This window comes from Drosophila guanche, unplaced genomic scaffold, assembly GCF_900245975.1.
Source record: "Drosophila guanche unplaced genomic scaffold, DGUA_6, whole genome shotgun sequence".
NCBI classification, from domain to species: domain Eukaryota; kingdom Metazoa; phylum Arthropoda; class Insecta; order Diptera; family Drosophilidae; genus Drosophila; species Drosophila guanche.
This window is the reverse complement of record NW_022995748.1, coordinates 7,479,081-7,496,850: the sequence shown is the minus strand read 5'-3', so window position 1 is coordinate 7,496,850 and position 17,770 is coordinate 7,479,081. Positions and strand designations below refer to the sequence as shown.

Sequence of the window (17,770 nt, the reverse complement as noted above, 5' to 3'; positions counted from 1 at the left end):
GATGTGTGTGGGTGGGTGTCAGGTCAAAGTTGATGAATGTGAAAGGTTAAAGTTGCTGTTAAAGAGAAGGAACATGAATGTTGCTGAATATATGCACTCATCCCACGCAAACATGTAGACATTAAGGTTTAAAGCCATGTTCTACAACTTGTTTATGGGGTAATCCAATTAAAATTTATGTCAGCCGACTTGTCTGCGCTTTTCCTTTTCCCTCAAGCACACATTTGTGTATCTACATACGAGCTGCTAAGTGCGCCTAAAAGCCCGCTAAGCTGATTGGGTTTAAAAGAGGCGTCAAGGCCATTTGTCTTCCCCCTTAAGCCACATAATGGCAGGGCATGGATGACGGTAGAGTAGCGAGAGCGCACAGCACACCGCAAAGGTCACGGGGCTTTTAATTTGAAAACTTTTTCAATGCACAGGCGCCTGAAAGTAGGCACTGCGAAATGCCAAAATGGCAAGGCTTAAAGTGCTTTAAAGCATGGACTGCCATTGCTTTTGCTGGCCCAACTATTGGCAGACAGACCGGGACAGGGACAGGGACAGGGTCGGGCCGGGTTCGGGTTCGGGCATATAACAAACCAATAAGAAAATCATCAAAATGTCATAATTTCAATCGGCCCAGTACATACTCGTACTCGTATGCTTGATGGAATGCACATTGTAACTGCATTATGACATGCCACATAGAACCAATGTCAAAAGTCCGTGAATCTGCCATGAACTTGAGAATGGCTGTGGCACCGGCTGGTGGGGCGGGCTGGGCGCTTTTTTTTCGTGCCGAAATTCCGTTGGTAATTTGATTGATTTGCTTCAGTGCCCTGCGACCTGCACCGCGATGCTACTGCAGCTGCAACATGCAACTGTAACGAGCCACTAATGCCTGCATTTAGCACACCCAGAAGGCAGGAAAATGGAGGGGCAGAGGGAGAGAGTGAAAGTGAACAGAATGGATAAGAATACGCCCACCATAAACAACATCAAGTTCGAAGGTCTATTCAATATCTCTAACTCAATCTGTACGACGTGCAGGAGTATCTGTGTATCTGTCACCGAAGCGACGGCTTGGGGATTGCGGATACGAGTATACGAGGAGCAAAACACATTTTTCATGGCTTATTTCAGGGCTGTCAATTGGCCACAAATGAACTTGTCGCCGCACCGAGAACTGTGTCACCTTTTGTGCCGGCAAACTTTTTGGCAAGTTTCAGCATAAATTCGAAATTGGTTTTCTTGGGGAAAGTGAAAAGATTGCCTTGAAATTGATTGACAAGCGACAACTGGGACCGGACTAGGAGGCCTCAATCTCTGCTGGTGTCCTGATTTGCATAACAAATTCCACCGCGTGATTCGAGCAGTAGGTGGAATATATAAAGGGATATCGATTGCCGGGAAAATGTCATTAAATATTAAAGAATATTCCTGGAAAAGAAGGAAAATAAAACCCATTTCATGTAATTTCTCCTTGAATAACCATAAATATTCGAGTTAAGCAGCTTAAACCACGGAATCACTGGCGAAAAAGCCTCCTGAATTAATGATGCTCTGTCCCAGAATCTGTGGTACGTTGGCTGGGACTCTGTGCCGTGGCTTGACCTTGGCTCGACGGCCCAAGGCCTTAATCCCAAACAAAATATCTCTCGTTTCTATTCGTTGTGTGGCATTTTAATTAGTCGACGGTCCTGTGACAGTCAGCAAAACCCAACCATTAATAATCACAGAGCTGCACGAGACATTCCACCAGAGAGTGTAGGGAGGAGAGAAGTAGAAGCTACTTTACCTTTCATCATATGGCAAATAACTTGGCCTTGGCCTTGCTACTGTTCCTGCCCCGTCCTGGCAACCTCCCGTTGGGCGATGGCAAACAAACTCAATGCTCGGGAAATGTCAATTAGCTGTAATTACTGTGCCATGGCACGGCATAATAATAACCTACATCAACATCTACGTAGACAGTCGTGCTGGGTTTATTCTCTGGGTAACTCAATCTACAACGGGATCTCTGTCGTCCTGCTTCGTCCTCATCCTCCTCTAATTGCAATTTACACGCGCACTAAGTGCAAAAATTAATTTAAAAAAGTTGACTTGCAGGACGCTGCTCATTTGCATGACCACGCCCCTGCATGCCCCATGCCGCATGTTGCATTTTAATTAAAAATCATTTCAGTTGGTACATTTATTTTTTCCAGCAAGAGACCCAAGTGACGGCGATGACGCGTCCACGTCTGACTTCAGTGGCGGATGTCACTGCCACACGCAGGGAGGCAGCCTGTCAGAAATAGTCAATTACATGGCCGACGACAGGACAGGACAGGACAGGGACTAGGACCAGGAACAGGACCAGCATGTGGCTGCATCTGTTGGCTATTGATCGGCTCTGAAGCGGATGGACTGTCAGCGGGTGTTCGGGCGCCCATAAAGTGGGTCACAAAACGCATAAAAAAGGGAAATTTCCAATTTAATTTAAATGTTCACTTTGATTCTGCACATGGTGCATATGCATTCACCAGCCCGAGTACAGCCGCAGGTGTTGTCAGCACTTTGGACCAACAGGAAGCATCCCATTCCGAAGGCAGTTGAAAGCCTTTCAATGGTTTAATTAACTTTGATTTCTGCGTTGATTCTAAAAGGTATTTTCAATGAATTGATAATTAAATTGCCATTTACATTTACAATTTTAAATGCATTGTGTTTTAATGCATTGCAAAAGTGAATTTATCAGAATTAATTCCTCATAAAATAAGGATTTAAACGGCCTACAGAGAAGCCATGAAACTTCTGATTGTCCCTGGATTTTTGGTATCCTCGGTTGAGACAAAATACCTTTCGCTGTATTTAAATTTCATTTTAAAAAACAAGCAAAATTAATTCCCCATAGATTATCGCTCTTCCGATCTCGTTATGGGTCATAAACTTGAAATTAAATCTTTCCAACAACCAACGAACAACAACCGCCGAGAGAGCGGGCATGAAGGACTCCTCTACCGCTGCGCTGCCTCCCCCGAGGCAACATTAGACTGCAATTTATGTGCCTTCAGGCGCACACCCACACGGTGACAGGGCCAGTAACTTGGCCACATCCACAGGGCAGCAGTGGCATGTTCTTGGCGTAAAAGCGGCGTCATCGTCGTTGGGACAATATGCTGCATAGTTATAGGCGCTCCGTGTGAATTGTGTGTGCCGCCCTCTTGCTCGCTGTCTTTGGCACTTTGGTGGCTCCCATTTTATCGCTGTCGCTGTGAATTATGTGGCTCATAATGCTTAAACAAGTCCCAGGCGAGCCTGAAGCTGCCACCTGCCAGGGTCGAATGGAAGGAAAACCATCCAAATGTTTGCCAGGCATTCTGTGTGTGTCTGTGCAAAAATGTGTCACTTTACGTCAATTTAGTTTTTACCATCCTCCGCAGTGCGCTGCTGCTCTCTGTCCTTTTTGCGAAATTAAGTCCTTGAATGAGTGGGCGTGTGTGTGTGTCACTTTGGGGACACAGTCACAGATTAGGTTTCATATTTGCAGAGACCCTCTGCCCCTCTGTCCTTTGCGTTCGTGTAAGGGCAGCCTGCTAATTAGTTAATCAGCTTGGCTGAGCTTCCCTGACATGGAGGGGCTTCCACAAAGCGTAAATTTTACTTGTGTTAGCCGAAAGGCAATGGCCGTAGCCGGCATTCACCAAGTACACTGTTGTAGCTCAAAGCTGTACCATCGCTTTTGCAAGAACTCAAAATATAAGTATATTTTGCTCACTTTGTTTTCCTCTTTCTGCTTTCAGTAAATGCCGCATTGGCCTTAGCAATTCTTTACACTGTGAATCTTTCGAAGAACATTCCTTGGCCATTCCTTTCATACAAGCCCATAAATTATTAGTCCTAAACCACTAATCCAATCAGACAAACTAAATCTGTCTTTGGCCATGGGAATTTTCCATGAGGAGCATGCAAATTAAATTGCGTGCACGTAAATTTAATTACGTAAAACTTAGCATACAATTTGTTTACTCGTTCAAAACAAACTTTAAAACTTGCCACCGGGTTGTCAATGCGGGTCCCTCCACGCCACACCCTAGAGCCGTATTGCCTCCTCGGACCTCACTCGGACAAAGTTTTGCCATTGCGGGAAAACTTCTTCAGGGGAAAAGCAGAAAAAAAGAACAAGTGCGTCCTCGAAGAAACAAACAAAAACAACGATTTTGCGGCTAATTAGTCGCAAGGCAAATAATTAATTAAATTCCCTTACAGGCGATGGATGATGAAGTAAATGATTCAATTCGGTTGCTCCATCGATTGCCGAGTGTTGTCTGCAATTAGAGGACAGAGGGGCAGCGCACTTCTCTGATGGCGTGCCACTAACCCATTCGAATTTAGAGACCCCCAAATCAGTGCTCTAAAATGTCAACTGGATGTAGCCTCAAAATGCAAAGAGCGAAAAACTTTTGTAGGCTGGCAATTAAGACAAATTAGTCACCGGCGACTGACGGAAATGTCAGAGGCACCGGAGAGGGAAAACACACAACGAAAACAGGACGACCTTCGATGTTCGCTTTCCACCAACTACCAGTATGGCTGTTGCATCGCGTGCTGCTCCGCTCAGCTCATGATGTACGATGTATTTGCAACGAGTATTATTTTTACCATATTTGCGTTGCTCGCTGTCTAAACTTTGACATGCCCACATGCAGTGAGTTCCGGTCCCAGGCCCAGTCCCAGACCCGCTATAATATCAACACCTGAGGTTCCATGTTCAGGTTCAGGGCATGCCAATCAATTAGATTTCCACGACATGCCCCTGCTGATCCATCTGATCCATCAAAGAACATGCCCAGTGCAAGGGTGCAACAACAGGTCGGACGGCACACACTCGTATGCCCAAAGGAGGCGTGCCGCAGGTTGCTGCGCCTGCAAGTAGGCCACACACAACACACACAACATTCAGCGCTCAAATTGAAATTGATAGCCGAGCGCCGCCTGCGGTGGGTGCACTTGATTCAGATTGTGTCTGCGTCTGCCGCTTGTTTGCGCTTTTGTGGCATGTAAAATTACGGCAGGAAATTAAATAGAAATTTATATTGTTTACTGTTTGCCCGGAAAATGGTGGTAGGAAATCGCATTAGAGCGGGAGGAGTGCGATCTGAATTATAGCCCACTGTAAATACTTCGTATATCAAATTATGAGTTCCACTTATGAGCATTTATAAAGAGACTATAAACAGAACCGAAGCATAACACACACGTACACGATAGCAATAAAACTTAACTGTGGAACAATGAAATGAAAATCGCATATGTGAGGCAAAAAGGACTTTGGAAAAGTTCGAGCAACATCCATTCGAATGCGTGCTAGGCACTTGGAAGCATGGAAATTAATAATAGCCACAATTTGATGGCCAGCCAACACGCAACGAAAGTTGGCACAAATAATTGGCAGTATGTTAATAGAAATGCGAGTTATACGCGCTTTTAATTGAAGACTTAACCAGAGTCGAGTCGTAGGCTGCTCTGATATACGAGTATTGTGTGGAGTTTCGTGACTGTCAGCCAATGCTGAAGGCAAAGGTTAATCTGCATTGACGTCACAGCTGAGAGAAACGTGACTGGCACTCGACTCACCTCATCAGCTCGAAGGTAATGCATAAATGTTTGCGGAAATATGTGTAGTCCAGCATGTGGATGACATTGTGAGATCCATCCGCATCCTTCTCGCGCAGCTCATCGAGTATGTTCAGCTCCACAACGGCCTGATTGAGGAAGCGCTTCTTGTTCCTTATGATCTTGATGGCCACGTGTGTGTTTGTCTTGTGGTCCAGTGCGCGGATCACCTGCCCGAAGCTGCCCTTGCCAATCACCTCCAGAATCTCATAACGAAAGGCTATGTGATCGTGTTCAATCTGCAAGGAACGAGAAAATCTTGTGAGTCATGTATGTAAGGGATAAATCTGTGATTCACTTACGATCTTATAGTTGCCATTATCATCGTCATAGCCCAGATTTGTGGTGTTGGCTGTGGGGGCGGGCTTGTTGTAGTTCTTGCTGGCGTGCTGGCCAAAGTACCAGACCTCCTTGTACACTTTGAGCTCCTCGAACTCCAGATCGGTCAGGTAGTTGCGGAACTTCTTCACCAGTTCTGTGTATAGAAATGGAAACATTAGAGATATTTGGGGGATAATTAAAATGTTTTAAATGAAATTTGGTTTGGTATTTTTCTGCTTTTTCCTACATTTGCGTTCCCTTTTTGCATTTGTGAAAAGGAAAAGTAATTGAGAATTTTCCCATGTGGCAAACGCAGCACTCTAAAATCCCCCCCATTGACCCTGACCTCAATGCCAGTTTTATTTTCTAAAAAAGTATATAAAATTAATTAGTGAGCAGAAGAGGAGCAGCGGGCAAGCTGTAGGGCATCCTCATCCTTCGCTAATTGGCATTGAGCTTCAGCCAGGCATTCGGAAACCCCAGAGTGCCATCCCCATGATGGCTTCTTCCGCACTCCCTCATTGGAGGCTATCCTCCCACACTCCCCATTTGGGAAACTTTTGGTTTTGGTTTTTGCTTACCAGATGGCGTCATGGGCGTGTTGCACTTGAGCTCGGCGCTGCCGGTGCTGCTGGCCGAGTTGCCGGAGCTGCCGCTGCCACTGCTGCTGTTGGACTTGGTGGATGAGCCGCGCTCGTTGCCGCCGTTGCTGCTGTTGGTGGTCGACGAGGAGACGGGAGAGCCAATGTTGTTGTTGTTGTTGTTGTTGTTGCTGTTGCCATTGAGCGACGTCGTTGTGGTGACCGCCTCATTCACTGCCACATGGTTGTTGTGGCCATCCAGGCCACGCCGCGACCCATTGCAGAGCTGAGGCAGGTCCAGGCGGGAGCTGGAGAGCCGCACATCGCGTCGCAGCTTCTCATTGTCCAGCTGGATCTGTGGAGCAGACGAAACGAGTTCCATTAAATATTTGCATTCTCCCGAACAGCAGCTATTCAGATATTCCTCTTCGAGGATATCGTAGCCCGAGACTCGTTGCCCCAAATAGAGGCTGATGAAGCGTCTGATGTTTGTACGCTTCCGATTCGAGTTCCACTTTATTTCACAATATTTATTTAAGTTTTTGGATAAATATGTATGAAAGAAAATTCAAATTTTGTTCATGTTTTAAAATTTATTTTATACTTTTTTTTGTATATTTTGCTGGTGAAGATTTAGATTGAAAATACTTCAAATTGAAAGTGAGGAGACACCAAAATGTGTTTCTTTAGGAATCACCGAAGCCTGAATTGAATGTTTGAAATGTGATTTAAACCGACTTACCGGCATTTCGCATCGATCCAACATGGTGATGATGTTTGTGTGTATTGTCGATTGTATCCAGAACAAAATACTTATCCAAGAATGGTAGCCCGCTTAACCGCTTAACCGGTTGAGTTCTTTCCACTCTCCACTTCTCCACTCCTCCAATGTTTTACCTATTGATAACTTTCGGGGTGATTTGTCTCTGGGGCGCACATTTGCATTTGTTTTGGTTGTTGGGGCCAACTGCAAAGGTAAAGAAAAGAAAAAGTATTAAAATACGGCATCAAAACAAAAGGTTGTTGAATTTGGTGGCGGAAGCACGATTTAAGCCCTTGACTTTTAACCCTTTAACCGCCGCGGGGGGTGTGTATCGGTAAGCAGCCAACCACAACGAGAAGTCAAAGAAATATCATTATAATAAATAATATAGCATCGGCAGCGAGCAGTGCGCATTCCAAGTGCACACCATAAATAAAGAGAGAAAAACGCCCCCGCAATATCAATGACATGTCAGGGCACAGACCATAAAACGAACCCAGCCCAAGCACCAGACCAGCCCAGTCCGTCAGTCGAAGCGACAGCCAGAGTCCATGGCAGTTAGCAGATTTCATTGTCAAGGCGGTTGGTTCTCAACCGCGCGACGACAAGCGGCGTCATCAAAAGCACAAAAACTTTGTTCATATTTTCTACTTCCCCATTGGGTCGTAAAGAGTCTTCCAGGTATAACCCCACTGGAACCAGAACCAATTGTAGACCCCCCAAAAAACCATTCCCAGTTCCCTGTTCCCATTCCTCCAAGTGCAGCGGCTGACAGGCATAAAAACTTGGAAACCCAAAGTCATGGCCAATTACGAACCCTTTTCCGACCCCTCACCTGCCTTGTGGCTCGTTGTGCATTTGCCAGTCGCCTTCAATATGCATAATAATCCTCCCTAAACCCTTTCGACAGACTACACTACTCGTGAAGCCAACCCCTGAGGTAGGGCAAGTGCAGCGAAAAAGTTAAGTTTGTTTGATAAGTTCTGTTATGAATAGAGGCATAATGACAGCGTGGACTGTGCTGTAGGTATACTCGTAGAAGCATCGCTCACAATTAGTCGATAGCTCGAACAGGTTCCGTCGACAGTTCCTAGATGCCCATTACCATTTTCTTTTCCATTAATTTTTGGCCTGGGGGCTTTCCATCCGCAGTTAAATTTATTGGCTTTTAAAACTTTTCTGTCATAAAATGATAATTTACAGCATTCGCTTTCCTCATCAAACTCGACAGTTGCCGGTTCACGACAGTGGGAGTAGGAGTGGGAGTGGAAGTGGAAGAGCTAACTCTTTTCAGTTCAGTTTTGGGGCTTTTCTGGAGTTTTTCTATATTTTAAAAAGTATTTCGCTGTTGTCTGCTTGTTAAGTCGTTTGCTTTGCCTGCTTTTTGCCCTTCTTTTTGCTGCAGACTCGGGCAGGCATTCACTCAGTCAGTCAGTCAGTCAAACTGTCTGGCTGTCATTAAATGCAGTTTTTGGGTTTGCAAATGGCAATGGCTCTGCCTGTTTGACTCTTGCAATTTGTGTAGAAAGCCAAGAGCCGGGCCACGGGTTAGGTCTGGGTCTGGGCGTAATTTGATCAGCGAAAGTTTTTTGAACCCACCTAAGCCGCCTGCAAGGCTGTGACTAAATTTAGACCGTACCGTTGAAAAGGTGTCGCTGCTGACGGCCACAATTCCTCATTGTGCTCTTTCATATTTAAATGACAAATCAATTGAGACGTTCATAGATACGGACCCAATTGTCGACTGTGCGCTGGGCGTCAATTGTAATTCATTTCAACAATTACACGCCTCGGAAATCGATTGCTCGATTTTGCATTGATTTCAATTGAAGAAAAAAAAACCCCAAGATCTTTTGGATCGTTTGTCATTGGTGCGACACCCACGCGATATCTGAGATATGTATCTGCAATTTCTATTAATGACATTGAAACACAAATGTCAGACTCAATGCTGCGGTGTCTGTCTGACGAAGATGTCTTTGGCCGAGCACTGTTTGGGTTGCTCTGGCCTCGAGCTCTGGCTTTCGTGATTTTGCCCTGAATAATTGTGCTGTAGGTAAGGCAAGTATTCGTATTGGAAAACCTCCAAACAGCAACTCAATATTAGATCACATTTGAATCCCAACTTGTGAGGATTTCGGACAATGAGAAAAATAAACCAAAGTGCGACTCTGTTCTGTTGTCACCCACTAAAACCGTTACGTCTGGAGCTCAGTCCGAATGAAAGTCTACCCCCAGTGAACTTTAAAAACCAGTAATTTAGTTACCATTTTTTATTGCTCCCCATTGCATAATATAACCCACTCTAGAGCTGCTTGCTCCGCGCTGACCCATCGCATTAAACACACATAAAATATGAAGCCATCATTTTGAAATTTCTACGTCAAGTGTCGGCAGACCCCCAAAACATAATACTAGCAGAAGGAGAGGAAAATTGGCCACTCAAAGTAATTGAGTTGCACTAAACACAAATTTCGTTGCTGGTCTTCGGAATTAATGATCAGATGCCCAGATGTGAGGAGAAGGAGCAGAGTCTGCCGGAGGAGAAGCGACGGCAATGGCAATAAAAATGTCGAGAAATTAATGGGAATAATTTGTCAATTTATGGGCCAGTGTCTTATTTTGACAAGCGAGAGAAAAAGCAACCACAAACATCCGAAAAAGTAACCAAATTTGTGCATTTATTCCGGCAAGTGCTGCACTCCTCCAAAAGCTCTGACTGTCTGTCGTTTTTGTTGTTTAATAAATGTCAATTGCTTACTGAGGCGGCGAATTTGTTTGTGCTTCTCTTTTCGTTATTAAAGATGGGTGACAGGCGGGAGGGAAACTCAGAAATAAATACACCAAAAACAAAACAACAAAACGTGACATTTGGTTGTTGACTTTTGACACTTGCCATCATTTTGGGCAGACTCGATGCAAGATTTATGTACGAGTACGTACGAGAGTCGCTGAGTCGACAGATCTTCGTGTAAATAAACTTCTCTCGCTTTTTGTTCATTTTCATTATATTTATTTTGCATAGCAAAATGCACCCTCAACTACAGCTGCAAAATGTCAGCCCGATGTTGAATGAAGGAGTGCTGCTGCTGTTGCCATTTGTACGTGTCGTCGGTCTGCAGGGAAGTGTCATCTCCGATCACCAAATTTGGGCATTCCCCAGCAAAATGCCAAGCGGAGAGATTCCATTTGGAGTCCATCTCGATGGCCTCAACGTGTCAGTAAGCTGTCCAGAACTCGACTGGGCATTGTCCGGTTTAATTTATTATTGAAAAAATTCCCTTTGATTTCTTGACGCCTCAAGTGACGCCGCCTGCCAAAGGTCCAAAATTCCTCATATTGTTATTCATATTTTATTCGATAGATTTACAAGCGGCACATGCATGAAATTGAAAACGTTTTCAGCCTATTGTTCCATCGGTTTTTGTTGATTTGTATGCCAAGCAATTTTTGACACTTTATAGACACTTTATAGAGCTTTGATCTTTTGATTTTATGACGTTGAGGAATGCCAGCCCGAATCGGAGTTTAATGGGGGATCGACAGAACAGGCGAAAACCGGGTTTGGTGGCCATTCCCTAGATATTTTTCACTGTTCTGGCATTCATGAGATGCAATTCCGCTTGCAATGGCACCTCTGTGGCACACCACCACTCAACGCGACACGAGTGTCTACCCAGTCATAACAAATTTCATAATCGCTTCACACATAAAGAGCACCAACCATTTGCATTGCTTTCCTTGCACCCCCCATAATATGCAGTAATTTCTGAGCAATTTCAGAGAGCACTGACTGAGAGATATGCATGTTGGGGGCGTATTTTTCATGCAAATGTGGCACTACTTCGATGCGCGGGGGGTAGGGACATTGGGCACACGTGACCCACTTTCAGGGCACCTTCCGAAAAGGGGGGGTGGCGGGCTGCTTACTCCATTTAATTATTGGGCATGGCACGCCCGAGAGAGGGGCAAAATAAAGCATCATTTGTCACAAAATTTCAGCTAACTATTACCTCGCGTGGCCCAGAAAGAAAATAGAAAATGAGCACAAAGAGAGTGCCAGCCAACAGGCGGCGAGCAGCCGGCCAGGCGACATGCTATAAACATTTTTGCTACATTTAATTTCGCGCAGACATGAAACATAAGTGAAATTCATTATTACGATTATTTTCGCGAGCCAAAAGCAGGCAGAAGCAGGCCACCACCACCAATCGACGGGGCATTAACCAGCTAACTAAATGCATGATCCGGCTGTAGCCACCACACCGCCCCCTCAAATGTGACCCCATAAACCAATGACCCACTAACCCCCAACCCCAAGTAATGACCTCAGGCACAAAATGTCAGCTAATCCCTCGGTAAATATTCCAGCAAGAGGGAAGCCCCAAATGGGCAGCGGAAGTGACCAACGTTCGGCTGTGGAAAAGTGTTGAGCTGTGTGGCATGCCAGAGTTGGGTTAGGTCGTTGCTAGATGGAATTTTATGCACTCCCCAGTACTGAGGTGAACATATAAATACAAGGGCACTCCCTGAATGCCATAGAACTGCTGTAGAAAGAGCATCCAGAGAGCCACCTCACAGAGAAACCGAAACACCGACACGGAGCGTCGGGGACCATCTCCCCAGCTGTGGCATGGGACGGCGGTGCGTATGTGTTATGGTGGTCAATGCACTGGCTCAAGTTCCAGCTTGCTGGTGGAAAAACAATAACAATTTTAATAACTTCCGTTCTAGAAACACTTTTCACTATCTATCGAGCGTTTGTTCGGTTCGGCTGCACAAAGACAATGGGGGAGAAATGGTTCAAATGGCGAGGGGAGCCTTTGCCCATAGCAAGTGCAGCAGGTTAACGGCTGCTAGTAGCACTACTCGTCTATGAATTATCGAACCTAACTGGAACAGCTCGTACAACTCGTAAAACAGTTCCCCCCTGCTTTTGGGTGAAATGAAGTGCAGTTGAGTTGTCGCTTTTGTTGTCGGAAAATGACAATTAGCTGTCTGTGCCCCTGCTTCGGCTCACGGTTCACTCATTTGACAGTTGACTGCATTTCTCTTTGCCCGCACAAACACAAACACAAACACACACACACACACAAAGGTAAATGGAACACACACAAAGGAAACTCAAAGCTCAAATATACGTAGATGCATCGTCGCGGAAGTCTTCCACTGCGATTCCAGATTGAGTAATAAATATACCCAAAGTACTTGTACTCACAGTCGCATCTGTGCAACAGCTGTAGGCAGGCAGACAGACAGGCAGGCGCGTTGCATTGCAAATTTTGGTTAATGGGTCTGTCGACTGGGTCTGTCGGGAGAAAATGCAGGAAGCGAACCCAAACGAAACTGTTACGATCTGCATCAAAATTAGCCCCCGGCCTATTATTTATTTTCCAAATAGAGTCAACAACAATGATGAGAGTCAGTCGCGCAGTTCGATCGCTTAGGGGGGGGGGTCGGAGATCCCAAGCAAACTTTCGACTTTGATTGATACGAGTACAGGTGAGAGGTGCAGTCGGCCAATCCCCTCTCTCTCTCTCTCTCTCTCTATAGAAACTTTTGTACAATTTTCAAATACCCTCTGAAAGTAAGCAAAGTCTGTAAATCATATCACAATATTTGTATAGCCCTTTTATGGCACACACAAACATTCTTTATTACATTCTTCAGTTACATTGCTCCATGCCCATGTGTGTTGGCACTTATTCAATTGGCGGTTAATGGTCTGCGCCGCGTAACCTTAATGTTCATTAACGGAGCGCCTCAAGTTCAATCACACAAAAGTCTCAGGGCACAGCAACAACTACGAAAAAGTATCAACTAATCAAAATGTCACACTTTCCATACACAGAAAGTGGAGAAGACAAAATCTGCTGACAGCTGACAAAACCAAAGCATCCAAAACCAAAAGCAAACAAGAAAGAAAAACTGAACTTTGCAAGCCGAATTAGGGCATACTCTAACAGATGGATGGGGGCAAAAGGAGGAGAGAAATGTTCTGTAAAAACATCTCATAGAAGTCTGTTGATTATGCTCATTAATCATATTTTATGTCCACTTCCTTCCAGCAAGTAGTATACCCTCGAAGAGTGTATCTAAAGGGGTGTGGAAGGGGCGTTGGCACTTTACAATAAGCCGTGGAATATGTATACGTATACCCGGAGCAATTGCCAGCTACAACGTGGGGCAGCCGCACTGCTCAGATTACAGCAAAAAGCGGAGGAGAGCGACGTTGACGACTCGCGCGACAATTGCCTCAACTTTGGCGTTAATGAACATGAGCACACTTTGCCACAGCCGAGACAAGATGAGAGCTTTTCACGGCTCAGGCCTCAGGCCCCATGCCCCATCCCCATCCCCATTCCAGCCCGATTTCAAGGCGGCATAATGAATTGATGTGGCCACTGGGGCACGGGATGGAGGAACACTCGTACATAAATTGTAAAAGAAGCGAACAAAAAGCATTTTAAGATATAATAATATGAAAATAATTGAAGCAATTAACAAAAGCGAAACAGCGACAGAGTGAAGGCACGATCAACGCAATTAATGATTTTATGATTCCTTTATGACCTGACCATCTATGTGACAATAGTTATATAAAGCAGAGGAATACAATGACAGAGACAGAGAGAGTTAGAGAGAGATCGTCTTGTACTTGTAGGAAGTTCTACCAAAGACAAACGAAATGCTCGGTTCACCGACAGTAACTCAACCTTTACTCTTCTCTTTTTTTATTGATTATTCCCTTTCTGTAATTGATAGTCGAATACCACATAATTCTAGCTCAACTTTCTGTTTCTGTTTGGTTAATACAACTGTTGGCTCTTCTTGGCACTTGCTTTTGCGGTCGATTAGTTACCCGACTCGTCTTACCTTTCCATAACTATGAGTACAGCTGGCTACCAGACTGTTGCCCTCTGGTACCTTTACCGCAGAACAAGGGAGGAGAGAGAGGAGAGAAGAGGAAAGGAAAACCAGCAGCTGGATGAAACAATTGACATTTGATTGACTGACAGTTGTTTGTCAGTTTTTTGACTATTAGGCAGCATAGTGAAATTGCTTTCGATTTCATGAGACCCCCCTTTGGTTGAAGACGAGACAAATGCCCCACAATTGCCTTGAAAATTGATTGGGGAAAGAGCCCTCATTGGCCATGGAACTATATTTACCACGAAACGAGACAGTTTAATACTATTTTTGCTTCAAGCTTGCTTCGAGCAAGAGCGAAAAATTGGGTCAAAATTCTCCCAAAACAAATGGGAAAATGAAAGGGTAGAATCCCCCGCAAACAAATGCTTTCATTTTGAATATAACAAATTTCTAATGATGATAATAGGTGCTGGCACCCTTCTGTCATCATCGCAGATAATTATTTGTAGGTGTGGATGCCCCAGAGTTGTGGGTCGTGGGTCTAATTTTCATGTAAATTTCTATAGCTTTGAACCAGTTTTTGTTGCTGTATCGTGGCTGGAAGATAAACACATCAATTGGCCAAGTTTTATGGCCTTTATTTGGTCATCGCATACATACTTTTATTGCTAATTTTCACAGCTTGTGTTGGGATGACACACAACAATTTGAGGTTCACTGAACTCCCCATGGGAGAGAGATAATTAGTGATGGATGATGCGATTTTGGGTTGTAGAATGAATCGATCTAGAAGCTGGCAGCCACACGCAATAAATGAGACGCAGACACAGATCCCCCACATGAGATTTTACTTCTAATCCATCGACTACGTGCCTGGCATACAATCCACAGTCAAAGTAGACGCCACAAATTGCACTAAAACCCATTCACTGCACACACTGCACGCTGCACCCGGCACAGAGAAACTCTCAAGTGGTTTTGGGTGGTATAGTTGATGGCACCTCCTCTCTCTCCCTCTTCGACACAGCAGCTTTGGCGCACAAACATCTTCTCAAGTGTTGCTCGTACCTGAACAAAATCCCCCCCACATGAAGAACTGTTTGGAAATGTATTTTATTACACTCTTCAAGGCACACACACCACACCATACACCACACCATTCCGTTCTCTCCACTAAGCTCAGGGACAAATAAAATTGCTTTTAAGGGTCTTTATTTCGGTGCTTCTGGGGGCATGGCATTGTTACAGATGTGTATTTTCTCCGTAAACATTTGCCGCCATTAAAACTGCTCTTTTTTATCGCACATTTCGTGGTTTGGATGTTTGAATATCTGGACCGTTGCGAGCGGCTTTTTTCTCGTTGAGGCTGGGCAAGGTTTGTGATCAGAGAACAAGCGAACTTCTTTGTGTGCACAAGCAAAAGGAGTCATTAAAAACTTGACCCACTTTGGGGCGAGTCGAACGCGTGCTAATTTCTTGAACTTTGGCTATTGCATAACTCGAGCACCTGGCGTGCAGCATTCGCCCGCCCCGGTTACGATGCCGATAACCGCCAATTGGCGATGGCTTTGGCGATTTCTATTCCGATTCCGATGACCAAGCCCCCAAGTGCAGCTGGCAAGACCGTTGGCCAAAACGTTAGCCAAGGCTGTAACAAATCCATTCACTCGTCTTACCCGCAGCAACAGCTACAACTTCAGTTGCAGTTTCGATTTCGGTTTCGCCTTTTCGTTCATCTCTCGAACAATGAAAAATTGCCAATCGTCATGAAAACTAAGAGCTAAAAGCACCAAAAGCACCGCGAAGCGCACAGCAATTAGACATGCAATTCTCGAAAGTAAAACTAATGTCAAAGTTGTAATTAAAACACGTCGTACATAAAGTTGTTCACTTTTCAACAGTTCATCCATCGCGAAGTGGCGGGATGGGGCAAACTACGAGTTTGCATCCATTTATCCATTTTACCGGTCCATACATCGTTTTGAGCGACTCAACAGCAGCATCAAGCAGCAGCAGCATCAAAAACCAAAGCACCGACAAACTAAAACCCACAAAAGAAATGGGGGAAAACTCGTAAATAAGAAATGTCACACAGCATTTCCATATGAAATGCTGAAAGCTGAAAGTGGAGTCAAGGTCTGGCCTGGGCTTTGGGGTGAACTCTTTTGAGTGAAATAAATAAATTATAAACCAATTGAAAGAAAAGTTGGACGAAAATGGAAAGTAAATGACTCAGAAAATGACAGTCCACTGCAAGGAAAGTGCAAGTCTTACCCTCGCTCGATCAATATTGATCAAGTCAAGATCTATCAAAATGTTTCCAACGAAATTTCATTATGAAGTTGTCAATCAATGCGGGGTTTTGGGGTCTTGGATATTTGGTATGGGCATGAGTATGGTACACGGAAAGTAACAAAGTTGGTAAATCAACTATGGCTCCACTAATTGTACTTGAGACACGGCTAAAAACCCTAACAAGCCGCCAACTTGGATCCCGACTTGAGTCTGGGTCCGAAACTTGCTAAACTGGCTTTCGAGGCTTTTGCTTCTTTCGCATGGAATGGACATGGCCTGGACCTGGGACCTGGGACCTGGTACCTGGACCTGGACCTGGGCACTCTTCGGTTGCAGGTTTTTGAAGATCATGGTCCATGGTCCAACTTGTTGCTGCTGCCGCGGCTGCTGCGTCTGTTGCTGTCGCCAAACGCATGCCTCGTTTCTGGTGTTGGCGATGCACTTACCCTGGCTAAAGATTGTCAGGGTTAATGCACTTGAGTTCGTTGTCGCTTCTTTCCTGACCAAACATGGTTACACGATGATGCTGTTGCTGTTGTTGCTTTTGGATTGTTTTAGTTTGCTGCTCCTATCGTGATCTTGTCGCAATTTACATTTTCATGCACCAATAAATGCGTAAAAAATAATTACCCGTTAGGATCTGCTGTGCACATAAATTGCCATCAATTTGCTTTGGTTTCTTTGGCGGTTTTCACTTTGCTCTCTCCCTGTCTCTCCCTCTCTCTCCTTCTCTCTCTCTCTCTCTCTCTCTGTGTGTGTGTCTCTGCATCTCTCATTTTTTATGTGTTATTTTGTTGATTTTGACAAATATTACGCATATGCAGCGATGCAAGCCGTGACATCTGCAGCCTGCTGCTTGCAGTCTGCCACTTTCACTTTCCCCACTTCGGATGCTTAATTTAGGAGACAGATTACCTAACCGACTAATTTACGGCTCTGTGGACAGCTTAAAGCTGGAAAGTTTAACCAAGTTTATCGACTTGTCTGCTTGGCGGCTTGAAAATGGGAGAAGTTCATACTTAAATGGCAACACGATCTAGAGGAACGATTCATAATGTCAAATAGAAATACTTCGCTGGAATTCTGCACGTTTTTCGATTGTTTATTCATACATTTAATTCAATTTCAAACACAACCAAAATTTTGTTTTTGTGTTGAATTTTCAGTGGTCGATTGGCCAAATGGGTCAGTGTTTTCGGCGTTTACCGATTTGGGTCAAATGTGCCCAGAATACAAACAAACCCAAAGAACGAATAAAAAAAAAATAATGATGATAATAATTATTACCATTCGCATG

General features: G+C 44.6%; 1 protein-coding gene across 3 annotated transcripts in view; it reads right to left on the bottom strand.

Moving 5' to 3' along the window:
* The window catches only part of LOC117584021 (dual specificity tyrosine-phosphorylation-regulated kinase 2), a 47,198-nt gene that overhangs the window by 5,374 nt on the left and 24,054 nt on the right, over positions 1-17,770 (bottom strand). For all 3 annotated transcript variants that reach the window (XM_034272754.1, XM_034272756.1, XM_034272755.1), the window contains 4 exons: positions 7,285-7,509; positions 6,543-6,897; positions 5,943-6,115; positions 5,602-5,879 (listed from right to left, as the gene is read on the bottom strand). In XM_034272754.1, the coding sequence (XP_034128645.1) occupies positions 5,602-5,879; positions 5,943-6,115; positions 6,543-6,897; positions 7,285-7,308 (830 nt within the window). In that variant the 5' untranslated portion in view covers positions 7,309-7,509. The remainder of the gene's footprint in view (positions 1-5,601; positions 5,880-5,942; positions 6,116-6,542; positions 6,898-7,284; positions 7,510-17,770) is intronic.